Source organism: Elephantulus edwardii, unplaced genomic scaffold, assembly GCF_000299155.1.
Source record: "Elephantulus edwardii isolate Elephantulus edwardi_28Jun2011 unplaced genomic scaffold, EleEdw1.0 scaffold00402, whole genome shotgun sequence".
Classification (NCBI taxonomy): domain Eukaryota; kingdom Metazoa; phylum Chordata; class Mammalia; order Macroscelidea; family Macroscelididae; genus Elephantulus; species Elephantulus edwardii.
The window spans coordinates 85,911-102,442 of record NW_006400152.1 but is presented as its reverse complement, the minus strand read 5'-3'; the positions used below and the strand labels follow the sequence as shown (position 1 = coordinate 102,442).

Sequence of the window (16,532 nt, the reverse complement as noted above, 5' to 3'; positions counted from 1 at the left end):
TGAAAGAATACATAGGCCACACTTGCAGTTAAGTGGTTTATTAAGGAACAGAGTCCAAGTTAGGATCAAGATTAACAAGCTGAAATTTAGGATTAGGAAACATGTAGTCAATCTCCCTCATTGCAGCATAGTTCTCTCTTGGCTCCTCTCATCCTTGCAGGTCTCCCTCAGTTTCTTCAAGACAGGGTTAAGTTGGCCCCCTCAGGCAAGCATCCTGCCATCTGTCACTGTCACTACTAACATTGCCACTGAGTACCTCTGGCCTGTCAGTCACCTTATTCTATCCTTTCACCCATGCTATAGCTTTTTCAGGAGGGGTTGGGGTTGCCCTTTATCCCTTTGTCTTTTTCTTCTCTCATCTTTTGGTTCTCTTGCTGCTTACCTTCTTTCACAAAAGCTTTTAAGGCTGGCTACTCAAATGCACAAACTCTGCATTAGCAGCAAGACATGGCACTCCTACAAAACCCCTATTTATGTAGGCCACAGACACTTCATTTTCATGCTAGGTTACAACTCACTTCATCTTCATGGTCTATTGGGCATTCTCTGCAAAGTACATGCCAGTCGTATGTCAGACTGTAGTCCAGAAAAACTGTATCAAATAATGTAGTTTAAAGCTTATTCAGGAATTCTCCGTCAACCTGGCAAAGGTAACAATCTCTATAGAAAACCAAACAAAAATAACTCCTCAGGAGTATAGGGGGGAAACATCTCTCAGATGATTTTACAATAAAACCAAGGAGGATTCCATACTTATAATATTTAAGAGACAGAAGAAACAAACAGCATAATGTTTTTAAAAACAAAACCAGTCCAACTCTATGCCATTGAGTTGGCACTAATTCTCCATTGGGTTTTGAAAGCCTGTAAATTGCACGAGAAGAGAATGCCCATCTTTCTTCCTTGGAGCTGTCTTCCAAGGGGTAAATTCCTATACCCCCTGGTGTTTATTTAAAGTACATCTTTATATGGTGCTTAGATTTTTCCATTTCAAAAAAATAATACTGGTTCAGAATTACGAAGAAAGTTGTGATTTTTTTTTTTCCTTCCCAGCTACTGGTGCTACTACAACCATCTATGCGGTTGAAGCAGATGGTGACCCAAATGCAGGATTTGAAAAAAACAAGGAACCAGGAGAGATCCAGTATTTAATTAAATGGAAAGGATGGTCCCATATCCATAATACTTGGGAGACAGAAGAAACTCTTAAGCAACAGAATGTTAGAGGAATGAAAAAATTGGATAATTATAAGAAAAAAGATCAGGAAACAAAAAGATGGTAAATGTACTTTGAACGTTAATTCTTTTCATTCAGAGGTAATTAGTAAGCTTTTTAATCTGAGTATTCTGAGGGTTAGCCATAATTAAACATCTTGGTAACAAACATATATGTGCTCGCAGGTTATACATTTTTAAAAATTTTCATTAAATATTGATGATATTTTTACTTCATTTCTTCCTTGTTGAAACTTGGCTCACCTAATAATTGACCAAATGGGAGATAACGTACTACAGATAGTGTTTCATGGAATGGATGATTTAGGGAATATTTTGAAATCTGTAGTAATAAGTGTTCTCTTTCAGGTTGAAAAATGCTTCTCCCGAGGATGTGGAATATTATAATTGTCAGCAAGAACTTACAGGTGATCTCCACAAACAGTATCAAATAGTGGAGCGGATAATTGGTTAGTAATAAACAATCTAACTTTTACCTTTTAATTCATGAACTCGTCTTTAAAAATCATAAATTTATTGTTTATACATCAAGTATAGTAAGTTGGTCCTAGTAGAGTATTACAAGTCAAAGGAGTGTGTGTGTGTGTGTGTGTGTGTGTGTGTGTGTGTGTGTGTGTGTTTATTTATTTATTTATAAGAGATTCCTCAGGTAAAATGAAGTATAAAAAGTATGAAATAAGTATCAAATTTGTCTTGCAGCTCATTCCAATCAGAAATCAGCAGCTGGTTATCCTGATTATTACTGCAAGTGGCAGAGCCTTCCATACTCAGAATGCAGCTGGGAAGATGGAGCTCTTATTTCCAAAAAGTTTCAAGCATGTATAGATGAGTATTTTAGCAGGAATCAATCAAAAACCACTCCTTTTAAAGATTGTAAAGTGAGTATTTTTATCTTTTTATTATTAAAAATAAATTTATGCATCATAAATATAATAAACCCAAATAGAAACTTAGAGTTTTACTTCAGATAGACAAGAGAATTATAAGATTGATGGGTCCTACAAGAAATTAGTTTCCTGTAATTGCTCTATTGTAATTCAGTCTTAAGTGGCATAACTGTCTTTTGACATTGATGAGTGAAATCAAGTCAGAGATAATTGAGTGGTGGTAGTTGTGGTGATTTGGGGAACTGGAATAGGAAGATTGAAATATTGGAAAATGTATTGGAAAAATCAGACGTAAGTACTTTGTTTAAAATATGTAGTTATCTTTTTCTTTGAAGGCATGAATAAGGAAGTATCAAGACTACCCTGCATAATAAAGGAACTTCTCACTCTAAACTAAAGCTATTATTTAGTAGTATTATACTTTATTATTATAAAATATTATTTATTATTTATAAACGAAAGCTATTAGCGATAGTTTTGAAATCTGTGCTATTGGAATTTTTCTTATTACAAAATCAGATTAAATTCTTAGGATAATTTAGATGTCAGAATTGAATGGAAAGCTAAGCCAATGTCCTCTCAGTCAGTGGTTAAATCAGTCTAATATGCTTTTGCTTGTTTTGGTAAGCTATCTGAGAGATCCATGTGTTTGAGCAGCAAATTATCTCTTTTTTTTTTCTATTCAAAAAGTAAGGGGAAACTATTTACAGTTCCAGAAAACAGTCTTCTTTGACTGTATTCTCAGCTTTATTTTAAGTCATAGAATCTCAGAGGATGATTAGTAGCGTTGAAAATTTCCAGATGTAGAAAAAAACATTACCAGGACTTTCAGGTAAAATGGAGACTAAATAGAAGCCAGTGCAGGCCTTCTAAACTGTAGGCATCAGAAAATAAATATAATCCTGTAACAGCAAGACTAATAAGGAATCATTGGAGAAAAACAGAGTAAGAAGACAGATGGTGTTGTTGTTATGTGCCATTGAGTCACTTGCGACTCATAGCGACCCTATGTACGAGAGCTCTAAACACCATTCTATCCTCTGCCAACCTGGCCATCTCAAACGCACTTATTCCCACCGCTCCAGTCACAGAATCTATCCATCTCACCAAAGGTCTTCCTCTCCTTCGCTTCCCCTCCACTCTGCCAAACATGATGTCCCTCTCCAAGGACCAGTCCCTCCTTGCAACATGCCCAAAATATGTCAGACGAAGCTTCAGAATCCTTGACTCAAGGGAACACTCTAGCTTCACCCTCTCCAGGACAAACCTGTTTGTTCTCCTAATAGTCCATGGTATATTCAACACTCGTCTCCAGCACCACAGCTTAAAGGCATCAATCCTCTTTCTGTCAACCCTATTCACTGTCCAACTCTCTGATGCATAGCACATAATTGCGAAGACTATAGCCCGGATCAGGCGCACCTTAGTCTCCAGTCTGACATCGTTGCTCTTCAGTACTCTTGAGAGGTCCCTCACAGCCGACTTGCCCAATGCAATTTGTCTCCTTATTTCCTGGCTGCTGTTACCAAGAGTGTTGACTGTGGAGCCAAGTAAATTAAAACTGTTAACTATCTCAATCTCTTCACCATCCATGCTGATGCTGCCAATTGGCCCAGTGGTTAGATGGAGTACAGTATCATATATGGCAAATAGCAGCATTTTGAATAGCTGTTTTTGTTGGGTCAGTGGTGGTGCCCATTTCAGTGATTAGCTGACCACAGAAGTGCTGTATTCCTCATTTTCTGTCTTTTATGAGATTGTCATAGTGTTTTCTCTCTCTACTGTCCACTGTTTGATTGATGATGGTCTCCAGCTTGGTTCTCCCTGAAGCCAGAGGCATACTATTTTGTAGGTGGGGCTGTGAGTTTGTGACTATAAACTCAACAGCAGATTGTACCATTCCTGACCATCTCCTGGATTATTGGGATACCACAGTGGAGAAGGCATCCCTTAGTATACCATCCATGAGAATTTCAGAGCAGCAGTGATTATTATTTCACACTAGTCACACCTGACTGGGCACCCTGCACCACCCACACTGTAGACTGGTAAATGTAAGACAATTTAAGGTTTCTCTGAGACCAGTAGAAACTGTCACAGATTGAGTGCCCTGTTCCTTCACGGACAATTTCAGGCCAGTTACCTTATCTCCATTCAGAGAGACAACCCTGTCATATTTTTATTTCCATTCGGGGAGACAGCCCTGTCATATCTAGGAGGCAACGAATAACCTCAAACCAGTTAAATGAACAGAATAAGATGGAATGGACAAATGACCAATATTAAGAACAAAAAAACTACTTCCAAGGAAGAAAAGCTATTTTAATTTCCTGATAAAGAATTGAAAAGAGTGTTGCTTAAGTGTCTAAAGATTGAGAAAAACAAAATAGAGAAGAATTTTTTTCCAGAAAATCCTTGCAAGAACAAATAGATAAATAGAAAATTAGAAGCAATATTCAGTCACTCATTGCTGTTGAGTTAGAACATACTTTACAGCTAACCCTCCAGTGAGTTGTCAAAGGCTGTAAATCACAGGAGAATGTCCTCCCCCCAATGGAACAGCTAGTGCATTTGAACAACGTGCCTTGTTCACTTGGCTGATCAACCCTGTCATTCAGTAGGCCACCAGAATCCAGAAGCTAAACAGCAAAATCAAAGACTAAAGTTGAAGAACTATAGGTGACACATTGGAAGTACAAATGAGCCAAATTGAAGAAATAAAATGCAGAATAAGTGAGTTTGAAGACAAATTCTACAATATTGATCTGTTAGAGGAACAATGAGAAAAAACCAAGGAAAGAAAATGAAAACCTAGTTATCCAGTTCAGCAAAGTGGCTGAGTACAAGATCACTAAACAAATTTAATTGGCTTTCTCTACAGTAATGAAGAGAACTCTGAGAAGGAAATAAGGAGAATACATAAAAAGATATACCTCCCTAGTAGTAGTATTTCTGTTGTTTAACTATAAATTGAAGGAGTGTACTGAGGAGAGATAATGAAGTCAGGATGGAAAATAAAGTTGATGATGTTGTTGGTATGTGCCGTCGAGTTACTTGCGACTCATAGTGACCCTATGTACAACAGCCCTAAACTCTGCTCTGTCCTGTGCCAATCACACTGTCTTTGACACTCCCATCCCGATTACCCCAGTCACTGAAAATCCACCTCATAGAGGGTCTTCTCCTCCTGCGCTGTCCCTCCACCCTACCAAGCATCTTGAAAAGTTGATAGTTTAAAAAAAAATTTTTGCTCAAGTCTTAGCCTGTGAGTTTCTAGAAAGTATTGACCACTTATGGCCTAAGGTTCTGATTGTTCAGATTAGTTTTTTTATTTTTTAAGAAATTTTCCAAATTTTTGCTACAAGCTATTTCCATCTTTTAATATTGTTCCTATGTTTAATATATTAATATCCATTTCTACTAAAGGTATTAAAACAAAGACCAAGGTTTGTAGCCCTGAAGAAACAACCGCCCTATATTGGAGGACATGAAAGCTTAGAATTGAGAGATTATCAGTTGAATGGTTTAAATTGGCTTGCTCATTCTTGGTGCAAGTAAGTATATTTTGAATCTTCTGTTTAATTTGAGAGAACAAAGATTTTATAAAGAGGATTTAGAGTGAAATGTATTAAAAAGAAGCTCTGGACTCCACTATGAAATAGATGGACTACATTCTCATATTTATTTGTTGTTGTTGATTGCTGTCGAGCCTAACATGACGCATAGTGACCCTAGGAACACAAGACCTAAAGTCTTTCTATAACTATCATCATTTCTCGAAGTTCATAAGAGTTTCCAGAGGCATGTTATTTAGGACGTGGATGCCACTGCAACTTTCAAACAGTCTTAAAATGGGAGCTCCACCAAACACTTCACCACGGGTAACTCGTTAACAGCATTTAACACTCCAGTGGCACAAGGTTCAGTATCACAGCAACCCCAGTTTACCTCAGTACAGCACATTGATTAAAGATAATACTGATCTTCAAATTTCTTCTGGCTTAAATTGGAAAATTCATCTTTTTATAAACCACAGTGATTTATTAAATAGGTCTTTATCCAGGAAGGAACCCTGGTTGCACAGTGGACTAAATATTGGAGTTAATCAGAAGGTTGGTGTTTCAAACCACCTGGTGTTAATTTGTTTTTGTAAAGATTTAAAGCCTTGGAAACCTATGGGGCAGTTGTGTTCTGTCCTGTAGTGTCACTATGAATTAGAATAGGGTTAGGTTTACCCAGTAGCCGTTACATTTATTATCTTTAATAGTAAAATGTTGTGTTGTGATTTTACTGTGAACTATTTCTATGCAATTTTTTTATAAACTTGTGCATGAAAATTTTATGTCAAAAAATGTCTTAATTTTAGTCTTGATAATGTGCTACTTTTTTTTTTTAACTTCATAGAGGAAATAGTTGCATACTTGCTGATGAAATGGGCCTTGGAAAAACAATACAGACAATCTCATTTCTGAACTATCTGTTTCATGAACATCAATTATATGGACCTTTTCTGTTAGTAGTTCCACTTTCAACTCTTACGTCTTGGCAAAGAGAAATTCAAACTTGGGCATCTCAGATGAATGCTGTGGTTTATTTAGGTGACATTAACAGCAGAAACATGGTAAGTTATTTCTCTATCAAATTAGAAATAGAACTATTTCAAAAAATATTTTAATAAATCTTTAATAATAATTCGTTTCTACAATAATACTTGTCCAAGCAAGTGGAAGTTTGACTGCATGCTTACATGGCTACAAAAATAAGTATTTTGTTTAATGCTACTTTTTATGTGTACATTTAAACTTCTTAATGGAAAATATCTTACATGTATTACACATGAGGGAAGGCAGATCTTTATAAAATAAGCACTTATACTGTTGGTCTCTCACTGTGTAAACTATAGAAGGAAGGAAATCAAAGGTAAAGAGAAACAATTCACTGCATTAATGAACCACAAAAACATCATTGTTTTTTACTCTGAGCTCAGAAGAACTTAATGATAAACATAAGGATTCACACAAGGGCAAGGACTCACAGTAAAAAGTCCTGGAGGGTGGACAAAGAATGTGGAACAAAACTTAAAAAAAAAAAAAATTACAGACTTAACTGGTGGCACCTCTAAGAACTTGGAAGATAATTCATCCCAGTGGCTCAGTTTACCTGCAAACGGAAGTCTGTAAGCTAAGCATTAACACCTGGGGAGGCACTTACTGAATGGAATCATCACTCAAGGGCATCATTTGTCCAGGGGTAAAGCTCAGAAAGCAGGCAGTATTAGAATAAATGCATTAATAGAATAGAGGATCACAGGGAGGAAGTGAAAGCAAAATGTGTTTGAAATGGAAAACCAGTTGCTTTGTGTTTGTTCAAATAATTAAAAGGAAAATGTTTAAATAAATTAGAAAACGTATTTCCTTCAAGTGGGAGCCAACTCATAGCTGACCTTTTCCCCAATTTCCAGAGGCTGGAAATCGCACAGGAGAAAATTTCCCATCTTTCACCCACAGAGAGAAGCCACTTTTGTTTCATCTGTACCTCTGCTCACTATCCACCTCCCACTTATTTTTATATAAGCCTCCAGAGATTATTTTTATTTGTAAATTTTATAGAAGATGAAGTCTACAAATTGAATTTAATTTGCTACAAATTTAATTAGTTATTATTTGAGTTTTGTTAAAAGGATTTTCTTCAGTGAAAGTACATGTTTAAAACATGTCTTGATTTTATTTTTAGAAAGCTTTTATGTTTTAGTATTTTTATAGAATAAGATCACTATATTAACTACTGTATTGCATAGTATACATTATATGTGTACATTGAATGGATTAAATTTTATTTTCAGTCCATTCAGTGTCAAATAAAAGTGTTATTTTAATGTTTGTTTCAAAATTACTGTTACAATTTCTTGGTAGATAAGGACACATGAATGGATGCATCCCCAGACAAAACGATTAAAATTTAACATACTTTTAACAACTTACGAAATTCTATTGAAGGATAAGGTATGTATTATGTATATTTTTCTTTGTCTGTGTATGAGTTTTTCTAACATGATGTGTAGTGAGCAGAATGAAAAAAATAAAGGGCTCACAAATTATAACCTTTAAGCAAATCCCGTCTTATTTTTTAAAGCTCTTAAGCTAATAATAGTTTTTAAATTTTAGATAGCTGTATAGCAAACTGAAGAATATATGACAGACCATGCATTTATCCTGCAATATTTACAATATTCATTATCCAGTCATGTACAGTTTAACTCCTTACTTAAATGAAATTGTTAGAATATTGTTTTTAACATAATAGTGAATTTTTTTGCTCTTCAAAAGTGGCGGTGTATCTAACAGTTAAGCTAGCACTATTAAATAATTTAAATGTTTGAATTACATCATATTTCTTATTTTTAAGAAAAGAGAAGCTAAGATTCAAAGTTCATGAATTTGTCTAAGATTAAAGTAGCTTTTAAAAACAGGTCTGTCTGTTTTAAGTTAGAGATACAAGTTTATGTATTGAGACATATAATTCAAAAAGTCTTATAATAAGTTATACATGTATTAAAGTAAGATACTGTTTCAAGTATCATATTTTCTCCATTCTGACATTGACAAAGGCCTATAGGTTAGGCTGAAATTCTTAAAATGATACTCTTATTGTCATTGTAAAATTTAGTAAAAGTTTAACTTGATACTCTAACTTTCTAGGAACTTTATATTGCATGTTGAGTACTCTGATTTAATGATTCTAATATATCTTGAAATAATACTTTTGATTTGAAAGTTAGGCTGACTTTATTTGTAATTTTAAGTGGCTTCATTTTAGAGTAATTTGTGTTGATTGCTAATGTGAAAGCTATTTTTATTTCACAATACTAACTGTATTCTTGTCTTAATTTTAAGGCATTTCTTGGAGGTCTGAATTGGGCATTTATAGGTGTGGATGAAGCACATCGATTAAAGAATGATGATTCCCTTCTATATAAAACTTTAATCGATTTTAAGTCTAATCACCGTCTCCTTATTACTGGAACTCCTCTACAAAATTCCCTCAAAGAGCTCTGGTCTTTGTTACATTTCATCATGCCAGAAAAGTAAGAAAACTTTTTAAAACAATTTTATAAATTTTTTTTTAAAATCTTAATTTTATAATGTAGTGCATAACATGTAAGACTAGGAGTTTGAATCTACAAGGCATTCTGCAAGAGAGTACACCATTCTTTGTAAAGATTTACAGCCTCAGAAAGTCACTTGAGTTGGAATTAATTTGATGACAGTGTTGCCTTAAAATACTGGATGCCAGATTATTGGAAAGAGGAACAAAGAACTAGAAAAATTCTCTGTAATTAATTTTAATATTTGAATTTTTCAATTTTCTAGGTACAGCATCCCAATTTATAAGACAAAGTAGAATATTCCATAGGATTTCCAAGTTTATAATCTTTACAGAACTGGCAGGCACATCTTTTTTCCTCAAAAGGTAGCTGATGGAGTAAATAGACCTTTTAGTTAAACCCTTTAAGCATTTTCTACTGAGGCTCTTTAATTTTTTAATTAAGCTATATGTAATGAGTTACAGAAGCCCAGGTGGCATGGTAACATTGTGTGTTAAGACTACTGACTGAAGTGATTAAGTAATTTGAATTCACCAGCCATTCCTCAGAAGGAAGATGAGTAATCTTTATTAAGATGTACATCCTGGAAACCTAGTAGAGAGTTACTTTGAGTTGGAGTTACTCCACATCAACTGAGTTTAGTTTTTGGTTTTTCCAAAGAGCTTTTCCCGTTTTCAAAATGTTGTTGATTGTCTGTGGAGTCGAGCATGACTCATAGTGACCCTATGAACAAAAGGCCTGAAGCCTTTGTATAACTGTCATCATTTATCAGATTTTATAGATTTTCCAGAGGCATGTTGTTTAGGAAGTGGATGCCACTCCTGCTTCCAAAAATGTGATGTGGTGTGGTATGTATGTATGTATGAATGATCAATCAATCAATCAATCGGTGTAAAAAAAAAAAGTAAGTGAATTATAAGGCAGGACACAATCATAGTTTGCTTTTTAGTTTTTCCAGGAAAAGAAACTTCTACCATGTATGGTGAGCAATGTCATAGATACTATGAAATTGTAAACAAACCTACACAAAACAGATTTCTAAGTCTTCATTAGCTTATCTATTGCTTTATTGAAGTAATGGAATGTAACAATTACTCATAGGAGTCTTGGCTCTCAGATTTATTCCATCATAGACTTGGATGCCCAACAGTTTCAAACATTATATTCTGTTTTGTATAAATTTCACACACTGTTCTGGTTTTTTATGTTAAAGAGGAAGAAAACTGAAAGGAGGGTGGTAAAGACAGGAATAAAACATAATTGTTTTCATTAGAATGTAGTTTTATAAGTCTTACCAGCTAAAAGAATATAAGTTCATTACATTTCTGTTGTTATCATGTAAAATATTATCCTCATTTGATATTCTTGCTACATTAAATTATGCTACATAAAATGGGTCTTAACTTTTAAAGTATTAACATGGGCTATTCTGGAACTAAATGTTTTCATCAAGTATCCATGAATCTTACTGACATTTAAGATTTCTGCTTCAAGAAAGGCATTTTCTCATACAAATAAACATAAGCAATTGCAAGTTAAGCATATTTCTGTTGCATCTTACGAGCCAAACTCCAATGGGGGTAATGTAGGCAGAGACTTAACCTTTAACATTGTGGCTTTTTCTGCCATCCCCATACTAAAGCATCCCTAGTGGAAGTGCTTAGTATGTACAATAATGAAAATTTTAAATTCCAACTAAATATATGAAAGGAAATTGTTGCAGAACCTAATTAGCTGGGTCATATGAAATTTTTGGGGAAGTGCCAAACTGTCTTCCAGAGTGGTTATACCATTTTACAATCCCACCTACTATGTAGAAGATTTCCTATTGCTCCACATCCTCTTCAATATTTATTACTTGCTGTCCTGTTAAATTTTGCCACTGCTATTAGAGTGATATAGTATCTCATTGTGGTTTTGATTTGCATCTCTTACTGCCAGTGATTTTGATCATTTCTTCATGTGTCTGTTGGCCATCCATATGTCTTTTTCTCTGAAAATTCTTTCCCTGTCTTTTGCCCATTTTGTAATTGGGTTATCAGTCTTTTTTTTTTCTGGAGGCCCTGTAGGATTCTGTAAACTTTTGATAAGGAGATCCTTGTCTGAAATGATACTGCCAAATGTTTTCTCCCCAGTCAGTAGGTTTTCTTTTCACTCTATTGGAAAATGTTTTTGATGTGCACGGAGATTTAATCTTTAGACGGTCCTGTTCTTCGTCAGTTTTATCCTCTCCAGATTGTACATTTCTGGTTGTATTTGGCAGATTTTTTTATACCGTAGACTAGACTATCTAAGCTTGATCCCAGTTTGTCTCTGATAAACTTTATGCTTTTGGGCTTTACTCCTAGCCACCTTGAGTTGATGTTTGTGTTTGTGTTTGCCTTACCAGCAAAGTAACTGAATGACAAACCAGGAAGTCTGTTGCCTTCCAGAAATGGCACCTCCACCCAGCTCGAGCTGTCCTGACCCTTGCTGCTTGAGGTTTAGGGGTCCCATGTGGTGTAGCTAGACAGCAGTGTTTCCCCCAAAGTACCTGAATTGGCAAACTAGGAAGTCTGTTATTTCTTTCCAGAAATGACATCTTCTCCTGGCTTGAGTTATCCAGTCTCCTTCCATTTGCGCTAAAGGGGTCCTGCATGGTGTAGCTACACAACGTTTCCCCCAAAATAACTGTGATATTGATGCTCCTGGCACTGGGCAGTGGGGGCAGCAGCTGGGCAGTGAAAGTGCAGCCCCATAACCTTGTAGGTAGTTGTTCTGTTGCCAGCTGTGGTGTGAGTTGGGCCTGGGTTGGGCCATAGCCTTTTGCCAACACTGGGTAAGCAGTGGCTGGAACGCCCTCCCTGGCGAGCCATCTCACACAGACCTTGGTATCTTGCAGCAGAGAGAAACTCACTATCTTTGGAGACAGAGATTAATGCAACTATCATTGGTGCACTTAGCTAATTTCGGAACCTTTATTACTTATGGGGAACTGTAGCTAAAGAGAACATGGAAACTCAGTCTTTGGGGTCCTGTGAGTCTCAAAAAAATGTTATGATAGCACAACAATCCAGTAATTTGTATATGGCTTTATAATACAATGGACTGACCTGAAAACATACTTGATCAGGTGGTCTAACCTTTTCAGTGATTATTATATTTTATAGGTTTTCTTCCTGGGAAGATTTTGAAGAAGAACATGGCAAAGGGAGAGAGTATGGTTACGCTAGTCTCCACAAAGAGCTTGAACCGTTCCTATTACGCAGAGTTAAGAAAGATGTGGAAAAATCTCTACCTGCCAAGGTTGAGCAGATTTTAAGAATGGAAATGAGTGCTTTACAGAAACAATATTACAAGTAAGCTGTGCTTTGAGTGATTCTAAATATTTAATTATAAATCCCCTTTGCCCTCATCCTGATAAACCCTTCCACTAGGGTTTTCAAGCTATTGCAATTTGTAGAATTTTAGACCATTTTATTTTATGCAAAAATGGGTTTAACATTTTTAAGGGTTTAATAAAATTATGGTATCTTCTGTAGGGAAGAGTACTACTTCCCACAAATGGCTCCTCTCTCTCTAGTGTTCAGATTCACCTGTTGCTCCAAGGGAGAAAGATGAATATAGTCTTTTCCTGTGCGTTTTAAAACCTGTGAAAATCTGTTAAGAGTCAGCTATGAGTCAGTTTGACTTACTGTTAATAAGTTTGAATTTTTAATTATTCCAAGGAAAAAAAGGGACACATTTAATTGTTCTATAAAATTACTTAAGACTGAATAATTCATCTTCTAATATACTAATAATGATGTTCCTCCATACTGTGTAACTTTGTAGTGGGTTATTTTTAAGTATTAGAATTTCTTTCTGTGGTTATTTTTAAGTATTAGAATTTCTTTCTGTAAGACAAGGTTGTTATGTAATATTGGTCATTGTATGTAATAATTGAGAGAGAAGGGAAAAATTTTTAGACCCTTCTGCATTTTTAAAACAAAGCTTTTGTAAAAGGTGTATACTGAGTCTTTATAGTAATTTATACAATTATAAAGGAATACCTGTCCTGATACTACTTTGAACATTTAAATGTGTAGTATAGGATACACTATTGTTTACGTGACAGACTACAATACAGGTCACTTCCCTTTCTTATTGGACTGCTATGAGTTGAATGACAACTGGTAACGTTTGCTTCTAATATCCTATTCATTAAGTCTAATGAACAAGATTTAATACATTGTGAATTTTATAATAATGTGATTTGCATTTATGCTTGTTTGGTATGGTCATTCTTATTTTGCTTAACATTAATTTCATTATTTTTGTTTTGTTTGTTAAAGGTGGATTTTAACTAGAAATTACAAAGCCCTCAGTAAAGGTTCGAAAGGCAGTACCTCAGGCTTTTTGAACATTATGATGGAACTAAAGAAATGCTGTAACCATTGCTACCTCATTAAACCACCAGATAATAATGAATTCTATAATAAACAGGAGGCCTTACAAGTAAGAATTTTTCAGTATTACTGCTTTGTGGTAAAGTAGAATCCTAGAAATACACAGTTGTAAATTTTAAAAAAATGACATTTTTTAGACAAGATCAGACCCATTCAGAGTGATGTGTCTGTAGATTAAAAAAAATAAAAAGACTAGAAGCTCTCTTTCGTGTATTAAAGTGATCATGTTGATTTATTTATTTTTTTTGTCATTAAAATAAAAGCTTTTATTATAAATAGTCTGCAGTAGTTTCTGCAAAAAATGTCTTAGTGTATAAATCGTTGGAGGTAGTGGAGCGGTGGTTGTTGTTGTTGATTGCCATTGAGTCGAGCACGACTCATAGTGACCCTATGAATAAAAGGCCTGAAGCCTTTATATAACTATCATCATTTATCACAGTTCATAAGAGTTTCGAGAGGCACGGGCTTGGAGGAATGTTGAAATTTTGTGTTGAGATTTTGTCACCCTAGTGACGATCCTGAATTTGTAGTAAATGCAAATGCTAGTCAATGAGAACATCTTGACTTCAATAGTACATTGAAGTTCTAGTGTCAGTAATTACTAGTATTATATAAATTACAATAAATTCTTTTTTAAAACCTTTAGTTGCTTAGTAACTGCTGCTTTCTTCTTGTATTTTCAGTAAGTTTGTGTTTTTTTTGACAGTGTAATTGCTAACAACTAAAATGAAGTAATACTTTTTCATTTTTTTTTCTGGAAATACAGCAAAAACTAAGATTCTAAATGACTAGGAAACTTTGCTCTTATATCAGAGAGCAAAAAAATAGATTACTTTCAACATTGTTGTTGTGTACCATCAAGTCAGAACTTAGCCAAAGCTGACCCTTCAGTGGGTTTTCAGATACAGTTAATCACACGAGGATATTGCCCAAAGTAGCAGCTGAAGTTTTCAGTGGAGCACTTGTTTTATTTCATTGGTTCCTTTAACATATTATAACAATTGTGTTTGTTGTTTCCTTAGCATTTAATCCGTAGTAGTGGAAAATTGATTCTTCTCGACAAGCTTTTAATTCGCCTAAGAGAACGAGGCAATAGAGTTCTTATTTTTTCTCAGATGGTGCGGATGTTAGATATACTTGCAGAATATTTGAAATATCGTCAGTTCCCCTTTCAAGTAAGCATTTAATTGTGTCTTTGTGTTTGGTTTACAATTTCCTTTCGTTCCTGAGCATGTTAATATTCTACATAATTAACCTTTGAATTGGTATTACGTAGGAAGTGCAGATATTTATGTAAACTATACCTTTCTTTATATATTATTGAAACTGGGTGAAGGTAGCATTTTTAAGGATCCTAGAAAAGACTGCTGCTGCAGGTGGTTGATGTGTTACTAGTTCTTTGGATGCGTTGTCATTGTTGTTGTTACATAGAGTCAGAACCAACCCATAGCTGACCTTCCGGCTGGTTTCTAGGGTTAGTTAATTGCACAGGAGGAGATTGCCCATCTTTCTGCTGCAGAGCAGCTGGTGAATGCATAGTTTATTGAATAAAACTAAATGACTTTAAGGGAAATTGCCAAAGTCAAGATGAATTTATTCTCCATATATTTAGTGCATTGGCTTAGAATTACAATGATGTGCTTAGAATTACAATGATGAAGTAAACACACATCACTCAAGTTCTGTTGGAGTCTGCAACCTGGTTTGGAAGATAGCTATTTATTAGGTAATTACAAATAAATCTAGCATTAAAAATCTACTAAGTGCTATGAAGAACAAGTGTGTAGTGATGAAACATAAATGTATGATCCTTTTATAGAAGAAGTAAAAAGAGTATCACTACTTGAGCTTTGTTGTTTCTAGTCTGTAATTAGTTTATGGCTATAAAATAGTTATTTAACTAATAGCTAATTTTAGTTAAGCCGTCAATAATATAACAGGCTCTTTACTGAGCATTATACAATGTTCTTTCATTGATTGATTATATTCTATAAACAGTACTACCATCTCCCATTTTACTGAGGCAGATAAAACTGACGTAAAGAGACCAGTTCATTTGCCCAGGGCACCCAGTGACTAAGATAATCATAGGCTGCTTGACTGAAGTTTATAATGCTATAATGAGATTCTTCCTTCTGTGAACTTCTGTCTTGGTTCTGATGCCTACTGGCAAGCCCTGACATCCTTTTGCTTATCGATGATCTTTATACTTTATTTTCCTATGAATATGCATCTGTCTTATAATTGAGAAGGTAATAGGTTTAGCATCGGCTTGGATTGTGGAATGTTACTGCATTATATCTAATAGAGTTGTTGAAGAATCTGCCCTGTTCGGGGCCAACTGATTTAATCACATGAAAACACATGAAATCTTGGCAGCTAGGCTTGACTACAAATAAATGAAAGGAGCTGTCAACCCACATTGTCATAAAATAAGGCATCATAGCAGCATTCACATTTCTTAATTTTTTTTATTCCTACAATAAGCTAAAATAATTATTATTGAGAAGTTGCCTTAATGATTACACCCATGGTGTCTGTGTGTAGTAGGCCGTGGCATAATTTATTTTTATAGCTCAGCAAGCATAGAGTCTTAACCAAGTCTTTTGCATGTTTTTATACCTCTTCTATAATTGTTTTTAAATTAGCTCTTATGTATGCATATTTTAATATTTTCTTTTAGAGATTAGATGGCTCCATAAAAGGAGAGCTGAGGAAACAAGCGCTAGATCATTTTAATGCTGAAGGATCAGAGGTATGAATACTTGGAAAATGTGAATTATTTTCTTTTAGTCCTAATTGTGGTTTGGTTTTTAAAAAGATGTGTTTATGCTAGCCATTTTTATTTGGAAAATGAGGCTTTAAGTCAGTGTTTTA

At 34.9% G+C, this 16,532-nt stretch overlaps 1 protein-coding gene across 1 annotated transcript in view; it reads left to right on the top strand.

The window, feature by feature from the left end:
- The window catches only part of LOC102870676 (chromodomain-helicase-DNA-binding protein 1-like), an 82,730-nt gene that overhangs the window by 27,989 nt on the left and 38,209 nt on the right, over window positions 1-16,532 (top strand). The window contains 11 exon segments of the mRNA XM_006902387.1: window positions 1,054-1,279; window positions 1,585-1,685; window positions 1,936-2,114; window positions 5,550-5,677; window positions 6,528-6,744; window positions 8,036-8,125; window positions 9,017-9,207; window positions 12,378-12,566; window positions 13,542-13,704; window positions 14,678-14,830; window positions 16,339-16,410. Of these exon segments, the coding sequence (XP_006902449.1) occupies window positions 1,054-1,279; window positions 1,585-1,685; window positions 1,936-2,114; window positions 5,550-5,677; window positions 6,528-6,744; window positions 8,036-8,125; window positions 9,017-9,207; window positions 12,378-12,566; window positions 13,542-13,704; window positions 14,678-14,830; window positions 16,339-16,410 (1,709 nt within the window).